Genomic DNA, 22301 nt, shown 5'->3' on the forward strand with positions numbered 1-22301 from the left:
AGGCCCTTCTACCCTGTTACTCAGTTTGGTCAGGTGTCAAGCTCTAGGAAGAGTCTTGGTGGTTCCAAACTTCCATTTAAGAATGATGGAGGCCACTGTGTTCTTGGTGACCTGCAGACATTTTTAAGTACCCTTCCTCAGATATGTGCCCTTGACACAATCCTGTCTTAGAACTCTATGGACAATTCCTTCTACCTCATGGTTTGGTTTTTGCTCTGACATGGACTGTCAACTGTGGGACCTTCTATAGACAGGTGTGTACCTTTCCAAATCATGTCCAATCAATTGAATTTACCACAGCTGGACTCCAATCAAGTTATAGAAACATCTCAAGGATGATCAATGGAAACCAGATGCACCGGAGCTCAATTTCGAGTTTTGTAGCAATGAGTCTGAATACTTATGTCATTTCTTTGTCATTTTTAGGATATTGTGTGTAGATTGGTATTTATTTTTATATTTAATCCATTTTAGAATAAGGCCGTAATGTAACAAAATGTGGAAAAAGTGAAGGGGTCTGAATATTTTCCTAATGCACTGTACATCCCAGAAAACATATTTTAGTCTCAAAACCACACTTTGCATGTTTTTAATACACTATATGTTGTATAAAATCAAGCACACAGCCATGCAATCTCCATAGACAAACACTGGCAGTAGAATGGCCCGTACTGAAGAGTGACTTTCAGTGACTTTCAATGAGGGACTGTCATAGCGATGCCACCTTGCCAACATTTCTGCCCTGTTAGATCTGCCCTGATCAACTGCAAGTGCTGTTATTGTAAAGTGGAAACATCTAAGGCGCAACAATGGTTCAGCTGTGAAGTGGTAGACCACACAAGCTCACAGATCTGTCCTCAGTTGCAACACTCACTACCATGTTCCAAACAGTCTCTGGAAGCATCTGTTCGTCGGGAACTTCATTAAATGGGTTTCCATGGCCGAGCAGCCGCAGACAAGCCTAAGATCCCAATGCCAAGCGTCAGCTGGAGTGGTGTAACGCTTGCCCCCCCATTGGACTCTAGAGCACTGGAAACGCGTTCTCTGGAGTGATGAATCACGCTTCACCATCTTGCAGTCCGACGAACAAATATGGGTTTGGCGGTTGCCAGGAGAACACTAGCAAAATTCCCTGGCTTAGGTCAGTTAGGATCACCACTTTATTTTAATAATGTGAAATGTCAGAATAATAGTAGTGATTTATTTCAGCTTTTATTTCTTTCATCACATTCCCAGCAGGTCAGAAGTTTACATACACTCAATTAGTATTTTGTAGCATTGCCTTTAAATTGTATAACTTTGGTCAAACGTTTTGGGTTGCCTTCCACAAGCTTGCCATAATAAGTTGGGTGAATTTTGGCCCTTTCCTCCTGACAGAGCTGGTGTAATTGATTCAGGTTTGTAGCCCTCCCTGCTCGTACACGCTTTTTCAGTTCTGCCCACAAATTTGGGATTGAGGTCAGGGCTTTGTGATGGTCACTCCAATACCTTGACTTTGTTGTCCTTGAGCCATTTTGCCACAACTTTGGAAGTATGCTTGGGGTCATTGTCCATTTGGAAGACCCATTTGCGACCAAGCTTTAGCTTCCTGACTGATGTCTTGAGATATTGCTTCAATATATCCACATAATTTCCGTTCCTCATGATGCCATCTATTTTGTGAAGTGCACCAGTCCCTCCTGCAGCAAAGCACCCCCACAACATGATGGTGCCACCCCCGTGCTTCGGATGGTGTTCTTTGGCTTGCAAGCCCCTTTTCCTCCAAACATAACAATTGTAATTATAGCCAAACAGTTATATTCTTGTCTTATCAGACCAGAGACATTTCTCCAAAAAGTACGATCTTTGTCCCCATGTGCAGTTGCAAACCGTAGTCTGTCTTTTTTTTATGGCGGTTTTGGAGCTGTGGCTTCTTCCTTGCTGAGTGGCCTTTCAGGTTATGTCGATATAGGACTCGTTTTACTGTGGATATAGATACTTATGTACCTGTTTCCTCCATCTTCACAAGGTCCTTTGCTGTTGTTCTGGGATTGATTTGCACTTTTCGCACCAAAGTACGTTCATCTCTAGGAGACAGAACGCGTCTCCTTCCTGAGCGGTATGACGGCTGCGCGGTCCCATGGTGTTTATACTTGTGTACTATTATTTGTACAGATGAACATGGTACCTTCAGGCGTTTGGAAATTGCTCCCAAGGATGAACCAGACTTGTGGAGGTCTACAATTGTTTCTTTTTAGGTCTTGGCTGATTTCTTTTGATTTTTCCCATGATGTTAAGCAAAGAGGCACTGAGTTTGAAGGTAGGCCTTGAAATACATCCACAGGTACACCTCCAATTGACTCAAATTATGTCAATTAGCCTATCGCAAGCTTCTAAATCCATGACATAATTTCTGGTATTTTCCAGGATGTTTAAAGGCACAGTCAATTTAGTGTATGTACATTTCTGACCTACTGGAATTGTGATACAGTGAATTATAAGTGAAATAATCTGTCTGTGAACAATTGTTGGAAAAATTACTTGTCATGCACAAAGTAGATCCGACTTGCCAAAACTATAGTTTGTTAACAAGAAATTTGTGGAGTGGTTAAAACTAGTTTTTCAATGACTCCCACCTAAGTGTATGTAAACTTCCGACTTCAACTGTATATCAAGATGTTCGGTAGTGACACTTCTTAAAATTACATTAAGATTTAGCAACTTTCTTACTAATTTTCTTCATAATGTTTAGACATACAGACTACTGACATTGTGCCATATTGGAGAGGAGTGCAATCCCATCACCTGGTAATATTTGTAGGGTTGTGGCTTAAGGCACATTCATTTGACATTTATTTTATAATGTCTGTTTTGATAGTGACATCAAAAGTGGGGACAGCATTTTCAGAGAAAGATGTTTTTAAAAATAAATCAACTAATTATTAGATCAGTGTCTTTCAATGTGATAATAGAACAAATATATGTTCTATTGAAATAATAGTTAGAAAAGTGACAATCATGAATTGCTTTATTTTTAAACATGACGTTTAGCAGTCAGGGTTTGGGACAGCCACCTCTCATTAGAAATAGGTGTATAAACAATGACTTTCTACTTTACTAATTTAACAATATGTTTGTCTTAGATTATTTTGGGGTGGGATAGCAATTTACACCACCTCTGTGGAATAACCCATATACATATAGAATAGAAAATAATTCATCCATCAGAAGCAAAAATGAATATCCCCAACTAGTAAAGGTACATTTCCTGGGGTCAGTGTATTAGCTTGCTTCAGTTGTCTACGTGTTTTTAATAATAGTCGATTTCTTCAGTACTTACTATAGGGCTTGATGGTGAACCTACATGTATAGCACCAGAACCACAACACTTACCTGTCCCTCTCTCCCAGTTAAAACCACAATACCACCACACCTGTCCCTCTCTCCCAGTTAGAACCACAACACCACCTCACCTGTCCCTCTCTCCCAGTTAGAACCACAACACCACCTCACCTGTCCCTCTCTCCCAGTTAGAACCACAACACCTGTCCCTCTCTCCCAATTAGAACCACAACACCACCTCACCTGTCACTCTCTCCCAGTTAGAACCACAATACCACCTCACCTGTCCCTCTCTCCCAGTTAGAACCACAACACCACCTCACCTGTCCCTCTCTCCCAGTTAGAACCACAACACCTGTCCCTCTCTCCCAATTAGAACCACAACACCACCTCACCTGTCACTCTCTCCCAGTTAGAACCACAACACCACCTCACCTGTCCCTCTCTCCCAGTTAGAACCACAACACCTGTCCCTCTCTCCCAATTAGAACCACAACACCACCTCACCTGTCACTCTCTCCCAGTTAGAACCACAACACCTGTCCCTCTCCCAGTTAGAACCACAACACCACCACACCTGTCCCTCTCTCCCAGTTAGAACCACAACCCAACCTCACCCAGCCCTCTCTTCGTCAGAACCACAACCCAACCTCACCCAGCCCTCTCACCCAAGCAGAAGCGCAACACCACCTCGCCCCTGTCTCCGTCAGAACCACAACAACACTTCACCCAGCCATCTCTCCTGTCTCCCAGTCAGAACCACAACCCAACCTCACCCAGTCTTCTCTCCCAGTCAGAACCACAACCTCACCCAGCCTTCTCTCCCAGTCAGAACCACAACACCACCTCAACCGGCCCTTTCGCCACTCTCCTCTCTCCCAGTCAGGTGGTGTTGGCAGCAGACATGTTGGGTCTGGAGGGACTGAAAGACGTGGTGGAGATGGTGCTGACCAGAGACTACTGCCGCTTCTTCCCCAAGGTAGGTTTCTGAATGTGAGGGAAAACGTCTGACATGTCTGTTTGGCAGACCAATTTAGCCGACTTGTTTTTGTCTTAATGTCTTAATGCAGTATTGTGTGATGCACGTAAACACACACACTCAAAATCAAATGTTATTGTCACATACACACGATAGGTGTTGTTTTACAGGGTCAGCCATAGTAATACGACACCCCTGGAACAAATTAGGGTTAAGTGCCTTAGTCAAGGCACTAAGACACACCTCCAGATTTTTCACCTTGACCGCTTGAGTATTCGAACCAGCAACTTTTCAGTTACTGGCCCAACTCTCGAACTGCTTGGCTACCTGCCGCCAAACACACGTACACATACACAATAACATTTTTTTTCTTTCTATTTTTACATGGCTCTCTTGTGGAGTGTTTTAGCTCTTCCTACCATTGCAGTGCTTCTCTGATCTGCCCTAGCTTGGTCCCAGATCTGTTTGTGCTCTCTTGCCACACTTCATAGGAGTTGCCTATACAGCTAAAACAGATCTGGGACCAGCCTAGATCAGTGCTACATCTCCAGAGAGATCGCTGTAGTCTCATACCAGTCTGCGTCAGGAGGAAAGCCATGTTTATGAACACATTTAGCTGTTTTGGTACTGTTTTGTATCTCACGGGCATTCCTGCACCCTTAAAACAATGTCCCGCTGTGTTCCGGTTCTCTGAACAGCCTCTGTTTCATTACTCTTACCTCATCATGTGCCCAGATACAGTTCATATGGGGTGTTCCGTTCTGCCCACTGCGACAGGCAGCTTCACTTTACCCCGCAGCAGGCACAGAGAGAACTCTCTTTTTGATCTATTTTCACTCCTTACTCCTCATTACAAAACAATATTCCTGTGACCAGTGTACGACGTTACTCATCTGTGTGTCAACTGCAAACAGTGTAGATATGTTTTTGTACCTTAGTTTATTAAGGCTTATATTCGAGATCCTTCACTTGCAAGTACCTTTATAATCCATGTCCAATTGAAAAGACGGCCTATCATTAAAAGTCCCGTCATTTAGACATGTTTGTTTTCCCTTTTATTCTTACTGCAGCCTATAGATGGGGTTCAGAAAACCATCCTCGAGTGCCTCTCCCTCACCCACACCCTTGGACTCCAGAGCCTCCACAGCTTGTGTATGAGGTGAGTGTGTGTGTGTATGGAGCATTTTAGAGTGTATTTTAGTTAGGTGCAGTCAGTTTGACAGATTTTTATCAACGAGGTTGGGGTCAATTCCATTGCAATTCAGTCACTTCAGGAAGTAAATTGATTGGAAAATGAATAAAAATTGACCCCAAGCCTGTTTATCACCTTCAACATCTGTAGTTGTATAAGAAGGGTTTGGCTTAATCTGCATAATCCAGAGCACAATAGATGGAGGAACAGGGTCAACATAAGGTCACCATGTTATATAGGTCACAATCTATGTAATAGCTGTCCAAAAGTCTCTGAAAACCTAACTTAAATTGCACTAATGCCAGAAACAGTCACCCCTCAGGCAGTGGTATGAATAATTATGGCCTTGATAGTGTTTAAGTCTGGTCATTCAGGGCTAACTCTGACATCACCATCTGTGTGTGGATTCCATCTGGCAGTAAGATACAGACATAAAACAACTAAAGCGTGGGCTGAGCCGTGCTGCCTGCCTTCTGCTCCGCTGAGGGGAAAGCTTTTGATGAGTTGTGTGTGTTAGGGGTGTGACGTTTTAAACGAATTTGGGATCGTTAACATTGCAAAAAACAAATACAACTAAACCGAAACTCACACTTTTCTATTAAATGTTTTGATATCACTGCAGTTATCACAAAATTACCATTAATAGGTCCCAATCATCAACCAAAAGGCAAAAAAAATAAAATTAAATACTAAAATACTAATGTAGGCAAAAAAATACCAAAAGGCAAAAAAAATCAAATTAAATACTAAAATACTAATGTAACAATGCTGTAAGTAGGAGGAGATATGCAGCTTTTACATTTTACTGGACAAAAATAGAAATGCAACATGCAAACTTTTTCAAAGGTTTTATTTAGTTACAGTTGATAGAAGGAAATCAGTCAATTTAAATAAATGTATTAGGCCCTTATCTATAGATTTCACGTGACAGGGAATACAGATATGCATCTGTTGGTCACAGATACCTTAAAAAAAGGGTAAGGGCTTGGATCAGAAAACCAGTCAGTATCTGGTGTGACCACCATTTGCCTCATGCAATCGGGATGTTGATTGCGGCCTGTGGAATGTTGTTCCACTCCTCTTCAACGGCTATGTGAAGTTGCTGGGTATTGGCAGGAACTGGAAAACGCTGTCGTACACGTTGATCCAGAGCATCCCAAACATGCTTAATGGGTGTCATGTCTGGTGAATATGCAGGCCATGGAAGAACTGCGACAGCAGCTAAGTCTTGTATGGCAATACTTTGACAAGGTAATGAAATTAAACTTTTGCAAGGTGGAATTGAGCTACAGCGGCAATACAGGTCCAATGCGAAAAGAGCGGCACTGTGAGGCACAAACCATTGCTGGCAGCAGTGTGATAAGGGACAGAGTGAGGAAATCACAGCTCTGACTACAGAAATGGTTGCAGTTGTCATGCAGCCATTGTCAAAGGTATAGAATGTTGGCTTCAATGCCCTGATGGCATATCTAGAACCAGACTACAAAATCCCATCTCCAAAAAAAAAGTGATGGCCCAGGTGGAGAAATTGTACAATGATTGCTCTGCAAGTACAAAGCGCAAGCTCTCAAACAATCAGACTTGCATCACTGCTACGAGCCATCACATTGATGAGAAGTCGGACATGAAGTACGTACTGACAATTGAGAACATGAAGGAGAAGCACACAACAGAGAACCTAAAACAGCATTAATACCATTGTTGCTGAGTGGGTGGGGGACAGCAGTAAGGTGAGCGCTGTCTGTTAGGGTTTTCTCTTGTTACCACAGCAACAAAGTCTAGATTGGCTATGTAAAAATTTATGAAAACAAACATATATATTTTGTCTTAATTTAAGGTTAGGCATAAGGTTAGAAGTGTAGTTAAGGTTATTGTTAGGGTTAAAATCACATTTTAAGTATAGAAATTGTAGAAATAGGCGGGCTTTATGAATTTGTGGCTGAAGTAACTAGTGACGACTGGTAGGTACGTAGCAAGGACTGTGGTAGATTGAACTGCATTGCCTCCTAGTGGTCATATGCAGAACCATATCTGGATTGTGAATTCACGTCATTTTATTTTTATTGATTTCTTTAACGTTTAAACTATTAATAAATGTCAGTTTAAACATTAAGATTCTATTTACATTTGTCACATCCCTTGTGTGTATGATAGTAATGCGAGCTGAACTGAGCTTATAGCCCTGGGGTGCTGCGATTCACACCCCTCAGGCCTCTGGAGCTAGCCAACCATCTCTGGCCACTACCCTGAGGGCCTGAGGCTGGGACTGAGAAAATGAGACTGAGCAACTAAGATGGCACATCATTCAGTTTCACAACAACACTGGATCTCATCACTTCTCTCAGTGCCGCTGCCTTAACTAAAAGTTGTTTTATATTCCTAGGATGTGTCTCAAATGGCAACCTATTCCTTATAGTGCAGTACTATGACCCTGGTCAAAAGAAGTGCATGATAAAGGGAATAGGGTACCATTTGGAACGCGGCCACACATTGCCTGTGAAATTTGGGGCAGCAGGATATTGATATGTAATTGGGAGCTGTGCCATGTTTTTGGACACTTCTGGCTTCAGTTCCTTCCTAGCACCAGGACCAGTGAGGTTAATGAATGAGTCCCAAATGGCATTCGATTCCCTATATAGTGCACTATGGGCTCTGGTCAAAAGTAGTACACTATAGGGAATAACGTGCCATTTGGGACTCCTGCCTGTGTCTTATATAGAGTTTGGCAGCTCTCTCTGTGTGATGTCAGGCTGTATAAGTGGTTTGGGTCATGGACCTGACCCGTTTTACTGATGCAAATCACATGCTCTCTCACTGAGTCCCACAATCTCATTAATCCCCACTCACCCAGACCTTCAGCACACAGTCGCACACTGAACATCATCACACACTGAACATCATCACACACTGAACATCATCACACACCGTGCACAGTCACGCTGAGCCTTGCTGGATACTCTGTGGATAGTTACTGTATATCAGTGGTTTAGCAAGTACCTGGGCTGTGTGGCATCAAATCCCCACTCCACCCAACTCAATATTTTCTCCCCTTCGTTCATACCCGTTTCTATAAAAACACAATTCAAAGGTGTTTAACAAGCAATATGTCAGAATATGTACTGAAGTGACAGGCTCTCGAACACTCGTTTGTACTGTGTGTTACAGGTGGGTGGCTGAACACTATGTGAAGAGCTGGTCAGAGAGACACTTTGCTCTGTTGCCTTGTGAGGTCCAGAGAGCCTGTCTAAATGCTGTGACTGGAGCCATGGTGGGTTATACACACACTCACAAGTCTACACACACACACCCCAACTTCCTCACCTCAATTTCCATAGTCCTTCATTGCAGGCGTGTTCAGGAGTCCAGTATGGATACAGACAGATGTAGCAGGGTAATCCAGATTTAAAAGCATTGGATTGGTCTAGTTTTGGCTGGAAGGAGTCCATGACAGGGAGTGTGCAAGTGCACAAAAGGGTAGAGAATTGGGACACAGCCCGTGTCTTTCCCTCGCCTCCCCTGGGTACACCACTCTGGAGCTCAGCCTACTACTACTTCTACTGCTGCTGCTGAGGAGGACCTGCCTGCTGCCAAAATGTGTTGCATAATTTGGGTTTCCCCCTGCATCGATAGCCAAGTGCAGTTTCGGAAGGAACAACTGTGGTGGGACACAGTAGAGTTGATCAAAGGTGTAAATGTCTTAACAACTGTTAAAGACTGTAAATGTGTGTTTTGTTGTCCATAATATAATGAATTGTGAATTATGAATGATGAGATGCACGGTGTTTCACAAACTATGTTGTATGTGTTGAGAAATGGCTCTACGATAACAGGTCACATAAGAGCCGTAATAACTTGTTACACAGACTGTGAATGATCAATTATGAGATAGTTGGTGAAACACTTTGTATGTGTGTATGTGGTTGTATGTGTTGTGAGAAAGAGAAGTACTGAGTATGAGAAAGGTCTCTAAAATAAGAGATCATAAGAGCTGTAACAAATGGCTACCCAGACTATTTGCATTGCCCCCCACCACCACCACCACCACCACCACCACACACACACTCTTTAAAACCGCTGCTACTCTCTGTTGTTATCGTCTATGCATAGTCACTTTAATAACTCTACCTACATATACATATTACCTATTACCTCAACTAACCGGTGCCCCCACACATTGACTCTGTACTGGTACCCCCCTGTATATAGTCTCACTATTATTATTTTACTGCTGCTCTTTAATTACTTGTTACTTTTATTTATTTTTCTTATCTGTATTTCTTTTAAACTGCATTGTTGGTTAGGGGCTTGTAAGTAAGCATTCGTATTCGGCGTGTGTGACTAATACAATTTGATTTGACTAGAAATATTGTTCACCGAACTGTGTGTGTGGTTGTAAGAGGGAATGTGCATGCCTACTTCGCACCTGCTTACAGCTTGCTGCCGCTGGCTAGTCCTTGTGGTAAACCGGGAAGCAGCTCTGTGCGTAAGCCTCCTCTTGCCACTACACAGCCTCTCCTTCACCAAAACTTCTGCCAGGCCTTCCTCGTGACAACACAGTAACTGGGTGTCTCTGCAGTCCCAGGCGAACTCTGCAGGGGTGCGGTGTGCAGGCCCACGTTATGTGGGCACACCCTGGCATCGGCCAACCATTGTCCCGCTGCCTGTGGGTAAGTCTGGGAAGGCGAAGGCTAGGGGAGTTCACCCTGAGAGAAAAACAACGTGCTGGCGGCGCACGACAGGCGCTCCCCCGGAAAACTGGAGCTCCGGTAGCCTCCAACTGAAAGGGTGCCTGTCTTCCTGGGTGTCCCCCTTGCCACTGGATTCCTCCCTGTCACATTGAAGACGTGCTGTTGGGACATGCACTCTAACCTCTGCACAGGTATCCACCTCTGCCTTGGTGGGGTGGGTGTTGTGAGGTAGAGAGAAAGAGCTCATAAGAGCTCTGATAAAAATAGTTCCCCAGAGATGTAATGTTTTATTGTTCCATCCAGACTGTACAGAGCGCTGGACTCCTGCTGGGTGTGTTGTGATGTGAAGGAGAGAAATACAAAAGTCTCTCAAATAAGACATAACCGTTAATAATCCTGTTCTATCCAGACTGTACAGAACACGGTGACTCTGCTGTGTGGCAGTGAGCAGTTGCTGGGCAGTCTCCCGGAGGTCAAGTGGGCTAAACAGACAGTGTTGCTGGCTACAGAGCTGCAGGACCAGTGTCTGTCTGTCATTGTCACAAACCTGGCCCAGGTCTCACACACGCAGGCCTTCCACAGCCTACGACGGGTAAGGGAAGACGCACTCATGACAAACACAGGACATGTGGCGGATACACACACCTACACACAACATACACAGAGACTCACAGCCAATTATAAACTGATTAATTTGATCAGTTGTAGATGGTTCATTGTTACTTATTAAATGAGGCTAATGCTATGCACAAAAACTTCATAGTAAACATCCCGCTGGACGCTGAGGCAGTTCTAGATGCAGAGTCACAGTCCAAGAGGTTTGCACTCACATTGGTGTCTGCATACATCATGTAAATGGTCTATTTCATTCTTTGGGTGTCTGTCCTCAATGTGCCAACTCACTGTGTCTGACTCTGCCCTGATAGAAATACGCATTCCAATCCCAATCATTCCACCCTGTTATCACAGACACAGAGCTATACAGCGGTGGTGACAACGGGTTTCCTGAAGGATTATCCTCATCAGCCTCTGAAATTGGTCTGATTCAGTTCATGTATTAGCATGGGAGTCTGAGATGTAATTATAATCCATCCTAATGTGTTTGAGCTGTGTAGTGGTCAGTGTACTACAGTGTAGCAATTGTTCTGTACTACAGTGAAATAACCGTTTGGTTGTAAGCAAGGGGTTTCTCAGGGTCTGGTGTGGGGTTTCTCAACTTCATCCACCTTGGGTTTCTCCACCTCCCTTTCACATTTAGTTATATTTAAATCCTCTACTTTTACTGTGTGCTAATGAATAAAATAACGTGTGTGTTTTAGAGAGAGGAGTCGACGCGGGAACCGGCCCTGTTGAAGAAGCTGTGCTCAGCCATACGAGACAGGGTCACGGTGGATAACTGTTGTGACCTGTTCACCGCTGTGGATCACCTGGCTGGGGAGGAAGACATTGAAGGAGAGACACCCCTGGAGGAGAGGGGTCAGAGGGAGGAGGTGAATACAAGTACTCACATTCACTCACTCACAGTCCCCCAAACAAAAATCTAGTTATTCCGATTTTGCCTTTTTTATTATTTGTTGACTATGCATGACGAGGATTTTCTTCCATTTCAAAATATAATGGTGAAATTACACAGAAAGAGCTGTGAAGGGTGAACATTAAAACATTCCCTGCTATGCTCTCTGCCTCTCTCTTCCCTCTTTCACACACACACACACACACACACACACACACACACACACACACACACACACACACGTTGGGTGAAAGGTAAAAGAAAGAAAGAGAAAGAGATTCACAGTTCCAGAGCTCCATGATTCCTGTGTAATTACTCCCAGGGGCGTAGAGGCCTGGCTGGGTTTGAGCTGCAGCCAGGGTTAGGCTGGCTGAGTTAAGTCACATGTCCTTACGCAGAATATGGCAGGGTGGATTAGAGTTGGAAAGAGGGAGGGAAAGCATGTAGAGACATGGGAGTGGCCTTCTCTAATCTGCCTCTGTGTTGTGGCCAGTAGTCAGAGGGCGTGAGAGCCAGAGCGAGTGAGAGGAAGGGAAAGAGGGTGGGCGTGTTAGACGGTGGTGAGCGAGAGAGGAAGGGAGGGAGGGAGGGATGGAGGGTGTGTATGTGTGTGAGGCTGGGAGAGCGAGAGGACTGAATGGAGGGAGGGTTTGTGTGAGGGAGGAAGCCCCCCCACCCCCCCCCCAGCTCTGTTTCTTATAAACATTGAGGCGATGTGGAGGAAGAGGAGGCGGGAGCACAGCAGCAGCCTCAGCTGATGACATCATCCATTTAGCTCAAAGGAGCTCAAGTGGATTCTGCAAGAGGGAGGGAGAGAGAAGGGGGGGGGGGGTGATGGTTACCATGGTGATGGGTACTTTAAGCAGCTGCTGATTCGCTCGCTCGCGCTCTCTCTCTTTCCCCCTCCCTCTCTTCCTCCTCCCTCCCCTCTCTCCTTTCCTCTCTAAACCAGCCGTTCAGGCGAGAGATTGGTGCGCTGCGCACTAGGTTGTGGACCTTCTTGCTCCAGTCATTCTACGCCGTCCGCCACACGCGGGGATGGGAGACCCTGCCCTCCAAGCACAGAGAGCGGATACTGGCAGGTAAGACAAGGGAAAACGGCCATCTTTAATCTATGGGGCTTTAGCTGTAGCTGGGAGATGATCTGATCTGTCCCTCGCTGCAGAGGAGAGCCAGAGCTCTCTTCCTCTCGGCTCAGATGGGATATTATGCAGGGTGTGTGTTTGTTCTATTCAACCCAACCACATAGTGATGGTAGCCTGGTCCCAGATCTGTTTTCTGTTTGATCTTGTTTGGCATGACAATGACCATAGGAGATGACAAGCGACAGCACAAAACAGATCTGGGACCAGGCTATAGTGACAATGCCCATAGGAGATGGGTAAGGGACAGCACAAACAGACCTGGAACCAGGCTTCAGTGATGGAGCACAGGGTCTGTCTCTGTATCGTTAGAGAGGAAGGAACCAAAGCCCCCTGAGGCATATGTTGTTGCCGCTGCCTCTGGGTAACATCACACAATTAATGGCTGCTTTCAGCACATCTGCAGAACAGAACAGAGCAGCCACAACCTGAAGGTTCATCTATTGTTTGGGCGAGGAGGGTGCCGCCTCGGTCTCTCTCACCCCATTTTCAGCCAATCGTAGTCAAGGCTAACATGGTAACTGCAGCATACTCTGCATGTTCTGTGTTGTAAAAAAAGGGGCGGGGTGGATGCTTGAATTTCTCTCTCTTTGTGGTTTTCACACATAATTACATGCATTCTCTGAGAAACGAATGAAGTACTGCTTCATTTTGACTGTTTAGCTTTGCGATCCATTGAAATACCTTGCGTGAATGATTTATTGAACTTGGTTTTAGAATTCCACTGACATTCCATACTGATGGAATCTCCCTCTCTGTCTCTCACATAGAGACCCTAGTTTACACATGCATACACACGGCAAGGCACATAGAATGAATATGCATACTGGTAGTTGCATACAGTAATCTAGTCACACATGTCACATCATACACACCCACCAGACACACACACACACTCACACACTCGACTACATTCCGGTGCAGCAGTTTGGTCTTGATTTGGAGCATCTCTGGGGAAATGGTAAGATAAGCTGTGAAGTCTCTTCTTGCTCGGCAGACACAGTTGACTGATGTTCCATTGATTAAATGAAAATCTCACCACATCAGGATTGTACGCATTGTTTCACCCACTGTATCTCATTGAAATGAAAATCAGGAAGCCTGAGGTGGAATAGCCACATTGCAGTATCTTCAATGGACATGTCTTGGATTTGATATTTCAGGAACATTGGTATATTTGAATGTAATGGTAATTTAAACATGTTTTAAACGTTGCTTTAATTTTGTTCTCTCCTATAGCTGCTCTTGATAAAGGAGACAGTAGAAGACTTGGGAAAAAGCCTGTTTTTACCAGCTCACAGGTAATGTATGATAAAAGCTGATTTAGTCTCTTTTAAAAGCAATTGTTTTATTCCTCTTTTTCGTCGTTAAGTCACTTAGTCGGGTGATATGAACCCATCTATAACACCGAGAAACCTGTGTAATGATTATGATATGTGGTTGTGATACCTACTTTAGTTGAATGCACAAATTATACTCTGGATAAGAGCATCTAGATGCTAAATGACACAAATGTGGATGTAATGGCGCGATTATGATCTAGGAGGGTGGCTTTTGGTTTTTGAAAGCCTGTAATCACTTCACACATCACAGAGATGTGAATGGTGGAAAACCTAGAGCCAGCCACACACACACACACACACACTGGAGGCGACACGTGTGTGTGTGTGTGTGTGTGTGTGTGTGTGTGACATGAGTGGCTGAGAGGGGCCCCGCCAACAGCAACTTGACAGATATTGTGGTGCACTACTTTTGACCAGGGCTCATAGGGCTTTGGTCCAAATTAGTGCACTATATAGGAAACAGGGTGCCATTTGGGATGCTATACTTCTGTCGCTCTGCTGACCCCGACACAGGGCTGCTGACGGCTGTCATTTCGTAATTGACACAGAAAGCAATTACCTTTTCAGCCCCTCAGTGATAAATACACAGACCTTGTGTCTTATCAGACTGATGAACTGTGACACAAGGCAGCGAGCACCTGGAAGGATGTGATGAGGTCCGGGGCTGCTTTTGTTTTACAAGCCTGAGTATACAGTACAGCTCAGTAGTTTGCAGGCATCCTCAACAGTATTATTCAATTCTATTCAATTCCATTTCATTTGAGTAATTTAGCGAAAGCTCTTATCGCGATCAACTTAGTCATTCAGTCCATTGATTCAACTAATGTAGGTTAAATAACAACGTATCACGATCATTACAAGTAAAATGTTCTTAGCCAGTATCTACAAAATCTGGCTAATCAGTTTCTAGATAGCGTGTTAATTCCAGTTTAGGTCGGACTTCCTTCTCGGTATTTAGCTGTTAAATCGAGTCCGTAGACCACTATGCCATTATTTTAAATGATGTTGTGTGATTGGAACTTTTCCATTCCAAAACCTCTCTCGTCTATTTTTAGCAGCCAAAGGGTGTAAGATGCGCCTCAGGTCCTGCAGCTCCGTGTGAGAGCCCTCCTGTCCACAGGGCCAATCGGGTCGTCAGGAACACAGGAACAGGAAGTTGCACTACGGCTGCATCATCACCCACCATGAAGTCAGACGGGCTGGGCACGCCAGTCCTCCCAGCCACCGCAGAGAGAGGGACTAATGCTACCAAGCCTGGAGACAGTGACCCATCCAGGGCAAAGAACGGCAAGACCAAGCAGCCAGGCGACCACCGAAGCACCACGGCTAAAGCCAAGACTACAACCTCCGCCACAGTGCTCAACGGTACAGCTGGCCCAGGGGGGGCTAGGAAGGAGGTAGCCACTGCTAACGGATCCAGGGGCTCCCCGACAGGGGGTAAAGGGGCTAAGGACCAGGACAGGAGGCCTAACCCTGGAGCCAGGCCCAAGACCTCTCCTCCAGGTACCACCTCCACAGCTCAGGCTAGGCCAGGGAAGCTGCAGAAGAGTACAGCAGGGAAGGGTGACTCTTTTCAGGGGGCAGACAGCAGCACAGCCCACCCCGCCACCACCACCCCCTCCACATCAGGCAGTGCCTCCTGACAACAGCTCCGGAAGCCCACGCAACAGCCACGCCATCCCAGGTCTGGTCTAACATTCAACGTTATAAACTTGCTCCCCAGTGGGCAAAACTGGTTGAAAATACATCATAATGTCGTTGTAATGACGTTCAACTTGTTTTGCCAGCTGGGTTAATTCACTCATTCTTTTTTCTTATGATGACAATAATTATATTTTATGGCAGGAAGTTAGAGTATCTGAAAAATTAGCTTGACGCAGAAATAGTTGGCAGCAAGTTTTGTGGAAATAAGTAGCAGACTGATTTACATGAGTTATGCTTTAACCCTGAGGTGTTCTAGAGAGAAGGAAGAGAATACATTGAAGTAGAAACACATTATATACAGTAGTGGTGTGCATGAATATGAATCAAGAAGCACTCCTTTCTTTCATGCATATTAATCAGTTCAATGTAGAACCACAGAAATAAATATCCCTATGGGTAGCACAGCCTGGCAACAGACACCCCAAAAAGCCGCAGAGCTGAAGGTCAAAACCAACACAGCTCACACACAGGGGTGAGACCAATTTATTTCTCCACACCCAGTCTGGTCCAAGCTCCCGTGGTGACGGTGTATGCTCGTTTTGGAGAAGGAGGGGAGTTGTGTGGTGTGTAGACTGATAGCAACACCCTCTGTCTGTCTGGGGAACTGGGCCTCAGTCGGCCTGTCTCTCTTTTTCATACAAAAGAGAAGAAGAGCGAGTCGGAGTGCCATATGCTCTCCCTCCCCCTCCCTCTCTCTCTCTAACCAAACCAGTCATCCCTATTCACCTACTCTACTCCAGCTCTATCAGTTTTATTGGCCCTGATTGTGCATTATTTTGGCTCTGGAGTACAGTACTATTATCAGCTCCTAGCCTTTAGCTTGCTGAATATGAATTTAAAAAACACTAATTGTTTGTCAGATATTGACATCCCTGTTAGCTCTCCCTAAAATGTAATCATTGGTGTACTTTGTTTGAGAATTTCTTTAGATGAATGTGCATTTTTCCCCTCCAAAACAATGTCTGTTTATTGTTGCACTCTTCTTCCCCACTAAGCTGTATAGCTAAACGAATCCTATTCCTCCTCTTAACTGCTCACTTAGAATGAGGGGTTTTCATTTTCCAACAATACATATCAGTGTTTTGGTGCAAGGTTAAAGCACACTATAACAATCCTGTGTTTTAGGTCTTAAGTCAAAAACACAGGCTAAACTTCTGACCAAATCTCCACTGACGAAACCCCCCCAGAAAACAGACACTGCAAAGACCAACAGGTAAGCAGCATTGCACCCACAATCAGAACCTCCTACTTAGATAGAAGACCATCCCTGAGAAATGGTAGAAAAAGCTCTTCTGCCCCCCACTGTTATATATTGGTAGTTGCTAGTCCATACAGAGATAGAGATGGATGAAACAACACAGTGCTTGTTTATGCTAAGGCCTTATGAGGTTTATGAGCTTTTGTCCCTTAATGGTATCAAGCCCTGTGATATTGTGTCCATAAGGTATTGATTGTTGTTATTTTCCTAAATTACAATATATATATTTTTACAATTAAAAATAGCTTTAATTTCTGTGAGTGTCAGGCTTAATTTTCTGCTCTCTGGGGCTGTGTATGCTTTTGATTTGATTGTCTTTTTAATCTCCCTCAGCCCAACCAATAAGCCCAGCGCTAGAGAGGCCAATAAAGCCAAGCCTCCCTCTATAGGAAGAGCAACAACTAGAGGAACAGGAGCCAGAGCAGACACGAAGGGAAGGAGCACACCAACAGGCTCCGCTGAGAACCATGGTGCGTGCGTGTTTGTGCCAATACAAATCCTAACATCATCTCACTGTGGGCCAAATGATTGAAATAGTCTTCCCTTTTTCTTGTTTCTCCTCTCATGAAGTCTCTAGACCTGGGTCCTCCCTGAGTGCCAGAAAGCATGCGTCTCCCAGGAAAGAGGAGGATAAGGATGGTTCTAAAGCCTCAGCAGACAAAGCAGCCAGGAAGACCACAAAACCCACCCCAGCTACCGCAGCCAAATCTGCTTCTAAACCAACAAAATCCAACTCTAGCTCTGCTCCTTCCAAACAGCCTCCGCAAGCAATAGCCAAATCTGGACCTAAGCAGAAAAGTACCTCTGAATCTCCTACAGAGAAAGCCTCCCCAAAGTCAGCGGGGCAAGTTAAAAACTCTTCCTCCTCTGTCGTTTCTTCTAAAAAGCCTGCATCTAAAGAGAAAGAGGGATATAATGGTAAAACCTCTGCGGAGACTCAACAGGCTAATGACACTGGTGCTGAAGCAGAGGAGGTCTCCTCCCATTCAAATCCCAGGGAGGCGGCCTCCGAGCCAGCAGCAGGATCAACAGAGCAGAGCCCGACACATAACAGTATACTACCATCAGGCCCCCAGGGCCTCTGTGGAGGAGAGGACTCCCTCTCCTTACCCCTGAACACCAGCACTAAGCAGAGTCCCCAGAAGTCTGCCAAACAACCAGGTAAACCTAACAGCACAGGAGGAATCAGGGCTCTGTCCAGTCAACCACCAGCAACCAACCACATCTCTCAAGGGAATGCTCTTGTAAACGGAGAGCCTGCTAAGCACACAGAGGGAACACACACATGTAAACACACTCCTGGCTCAACCACCGATCTTCCCCTGGACACCCCGAACCCAGGCAGCCTGAGCAGCACAGATAACCCTCTAGAGGACTCGTGGAGCGGCCTGCACCACCAGGTCAGCCCTGAGTCAGAGTCCGGCAGCGCCACCACCTCCTCAGACGACATCAAGCCCCGCTCTGAGGACTACGATGCCGGAGGCTCGCAGGACGACGTAGACGACTGCTGCTCCAACGACCGCGGCGGAACCAAGGGAGGCGGAACCATGCGTTGCCATGACTTCCTGGGCCGCAGTAGTAGTGACACGAGTACGCCCGAGGAGCTGAAGATGCTGGACGGTGGGCTGCGGGTCGAGGTGAGGCTGAAGGGGCGCGAGGTTGAGACCACCAGTGAGGAGGAAGGGGTGAGGCGACGGCCACGCTCCTGGCTGAGCAGGGACCGAGAGGAGGTCCCTGTTGAGGAGGAGGTAGAGAAAGTGGAGGCCAGTGTTACGGTGAAGCAGGTCCCCGACAGCCAGCTCTTCTCCTCCGATGAGTCGGAAGAGTCTGAGGAAGAGGAGGATGAGGAAGAGGACGAGAAGTCAGAGGTGGAGGTTCTTCCTTGTCATCATGCCCCTCTGCCTCCTGTTGACCCATCCCCTCAGTTTCAGGGCATTATCAACTTGGCCTTCGAGGATGGAGCTGACCCTGACCAGGACAATGAGCAGCAGGACTACCAGTCAGCCTCTAACTTCCGCCGCTCTGTTCTGATCTCTGTGGACGAGTGTGAGGAGCTGGGATCAGAGGAGGGCGGGGCGCAGACTCCACCCCAGCAACAGCCTGACGACCCCCTCACACCCTGCGAAGTCTTCGAGAGTGACCCTCCTCCAGCCACTCAGTCGGCCCCCAACTCCATGTCTCACTCTGGGGAGCACCTGGCGTCTGACCTTCCCAAAAGCACACCTCAGCAGGAACAAGGTACCGAGCAGGAGTCCAACACCAAACCCATTGTTTTCCTCACTGAGATCCAGGATCCTCTGGTAGATGACCATAACCCCACCAAGGTGGAGGGAGTAGAGCCCAGCCCTGGTTGCCATCCCCTGGACCCTGACCTCAGTGACCTGCCTCCCCAGGAGCGGGAGAGACCCTGCCACCTGGACCTCCGGCCTGCTGAACAGTACAGCAACGGAGGGACACCACGCAGGAACCCCTCAACCAAGCCTAACCAAGCATCTGTACCTGCAGAGAGCAAGAGAGCAGACTTACATCTAGACTTAAATTACCCTCAGCAGACAGGGGAGTCTCCTGCACATGCAGCTACCCCACAGTCCCCAGCAGGTAATGTATACTAATCTACATTTAGGACCCCTCCTAATTTAAACTCTAAAACCAAACCCCTCACCCATTTTCCTTCCCCACCCAGCCAAACTCCATCAGTCAAGGCATAGTTAGTTAGTTCACCCTTTGCAAGATACAATCTCCTCTGTCTCATATGATATAATGTGCGGACTCATTTGCATCATGAAACGTACACTTAGCTATCCCACTCCTCTCAAAAAGGATATTATGCAGATTATATAACTAGTTCAAATTCAATGAGGGGATCATTTTTGTATATGCCCATATAGCTAAAACCTTGCTATCATTACACAAAACATATGTTTATGTACCAATCCATTGATTTGAATTTGCAACACCAATTTAAAACATGGAGATTGGTCAATCAAAAAACATGCAGGAGTAGTTTAGCTATAATCATCCTAATGATTCAACTTTTTCAGAGGCATTCTGACCCTGACTACTCAGATTACATATGAAAAGGGGGGTGGCTATGTTAATGTCAATGCGAAAACTGACACTAATTTATTACGTTTTAGTCCCCAAATGGTACCATAATCCCTTTATAGTGCACTAGTTTTGACCTGGGCCCATGGGGCTCTGGTCAAAAATAGTGCACTATGTAGGGAATAGAGTGCCATTTGGGGACCAAAACGTAATAATTTAGTGTCAAGTACTATGCCATGTGTTGGTTATAAACCACCTGCCTTGTGACAAGGTGTGGCGGATTGACTTATAGGCCTAGTTGTACCAATGCACTTTGATGTACATAAAAATGCAAATAGGCCTATTCAATGATTTTTCATTGTTTCTTTTATTGAATGCCATGAACTCCAGCAGCTTCTGGTCTTTGTCAAGCCAATAAGATAATAGCTGATGATATTATTTATTGGGATTGATGTCTTTATAATTTGTGTTTTATGCAAAAGACATGCAGCCAAGCTATGATTTTTACTACCAAATCAAATCACATAATAATATGGCCATTTGATTTAGAAGGTAAATCCCAAAATATCTTTATTGTACTATGGACCACAGTACTAAACTGTCACGATGACCAGATTGCTTTTGAGAAAAGTTTAGTCTTATGTCAATCTACGTGTTACCTACCTACAGGGACCCTTACCTACCCAGGATCGGCTTGTTTTTGTTGTAATTTGTCAGATCCTCCTAGCCTGTGTCTGTTCCTCAGTCTGCTTATCTAGTAAAGACATCTGCATGCCAGTAATACAAGCCATTTGTTGTCTGTCTTTTTATTTATTCCACCCAATATTATTGTGTTTGTATTTATTTTTTTACTAGTTTTATTCTGTAGTACTGGTTTGGTTCAATAGCCTTTGTGTGGTGCTGCCTGGTAGCCTTCTGTGTGTAGTGTGTCTAGAACAATCTTTATCTTCCATAGTTCTGATATGTCTCTCTTTTTTCACTCATGTTATACAGCAAATCCTATGCTATTACTTAGTTAGGGGTTTACATCTGAAATGGAACCCTATTCCCTATATAGTGCACTACTTTGTGCACTATATAGGGGATATGGTGACATTTTGGATGCATACTAGGTAGGGGGTATCCTAGAACAAAACATGTCAATCTTGTTTCTGCTGTCAACAGCGATAAGTGGACATTTTTATGATATTTTGCCAGTACCGTCGTGGCCAAAAGTTTTGAGAATGACACAAATATTCATTTTCACAAAATCTGCTGCTTCAGTGCCTTTAGATATTTTTGTCAGATGTTACTATGGAATAATGAAGTATTATTACAAGCATTTCACAAGTTTATTTTATAAGGCTTTTATTGACATATACATGAAGTTGATGCAAAGAGTCAATATTTGCAATGTTGACCCTACTTTTTCAAGACCTCTGCAATCTGCCCTGGCATGCTGTCAATTCACTTCTGGGCCACATCCTGACTGATGGCAGCCCATTCTTGCATAATCAATGCTTGGAGTTTGTCAGAATTTGTGGGGTTTTGTTTGTCCACCCGCCTCTTGAGGATTGACAACAAGTTCTCAATGGGATTAAGTTCTGGGGAGTTTCCTGGCCATGGACCCAAAATATCAATGTTTTGTTCCCCGAGACACTTAGTTATCACTTTTGCCTTATTGCAAGGTGCTCCATCATGCTGGAAAAAGGCATTGTTCGTCACCAAACTGTTCCTGGATGCTCTCAGAGGATGTGTTGGTACCATTCTTTATTCATGGCTGTGTTCTTAGGCAAAATTGTGAGTGAGCCCACCCCCTTGGCTGAGAAGCAACCCCACGCATGAATCGTCTCAGGATGCTTAACTGTTGGCATGACACAGGACTAATGGTAGCGCTCACCTTCTCCGGACAAGCTTTTTTCTGGATCCCCCAAAAAAATCGGAAAGGGGATTCATCAGAGAACATGGCTTTACCCCAGTCCTCAGCAGTCCAATCCCTGTACCTTTTGCAGAATATCAGTCTGTCCCTGTTGTTTTTCCTGGAGAGAAGTGGCTTCTTTGCTGCTCTTCTTGATACCAGGCCATCCTCAAAGTCTTCACCTCACTGTGCTTGCAGATGCACTCACACCTGCCTGCT

At 45.1% G+C, this 22301-nt stretch overlaps 1 protein-coding gene across 1 annotated transcript in view; it reads left to right on the top strand.

Moving 5' to 3' along the window:
* The window catches only part of LOC115145180 (BTB/POZ domain-containing protein 8-like), a 46022-nt gene that overhangs the window by 20961 nt on the left and 2760 nt on the right, over positions 1-22301 (top strand). Inside the window, 12 exon segments of the mRNA XM_029686511.2 lie at positions 4204-4300; positions 5371-5459; positions 8658-8760; positions 10590-10772; positions 11500-11670; positions 12646-12775; positions 14075-14136; positions 15234-15812; positions 15814-15862; positions 17008-17095; positions 17474-17610; positions 17711-19738. Of these exon segments, the coding sequence (XP_029542371.2) occupies positions 4204-4300; positions 5371-5459; positions 8658-8760; positions 10590-10772; positions 11500-11670; positions 12646-12775; positions 14075-14136; positions 15234-15812; positions 15814-15862; positions 17008-17095; positions 17474-17610; positions 17711-19738 (3716 nt within the window).

Source organism: Oncorhynchus nerka, linkage group LG17, assembly GCF_034236695.1.
Source record: "Oncorhynchus nerka isolate Pitt River linkage group LG17, Oner_Uvic_2.0, whole genome shotgun sequence".
NCBI lineage: Eukaryota > Metazoa > Chordata > Actinopteri > Salmoniformes > Salmonidae > Oncorhynchus > Oncorhynchus nerka.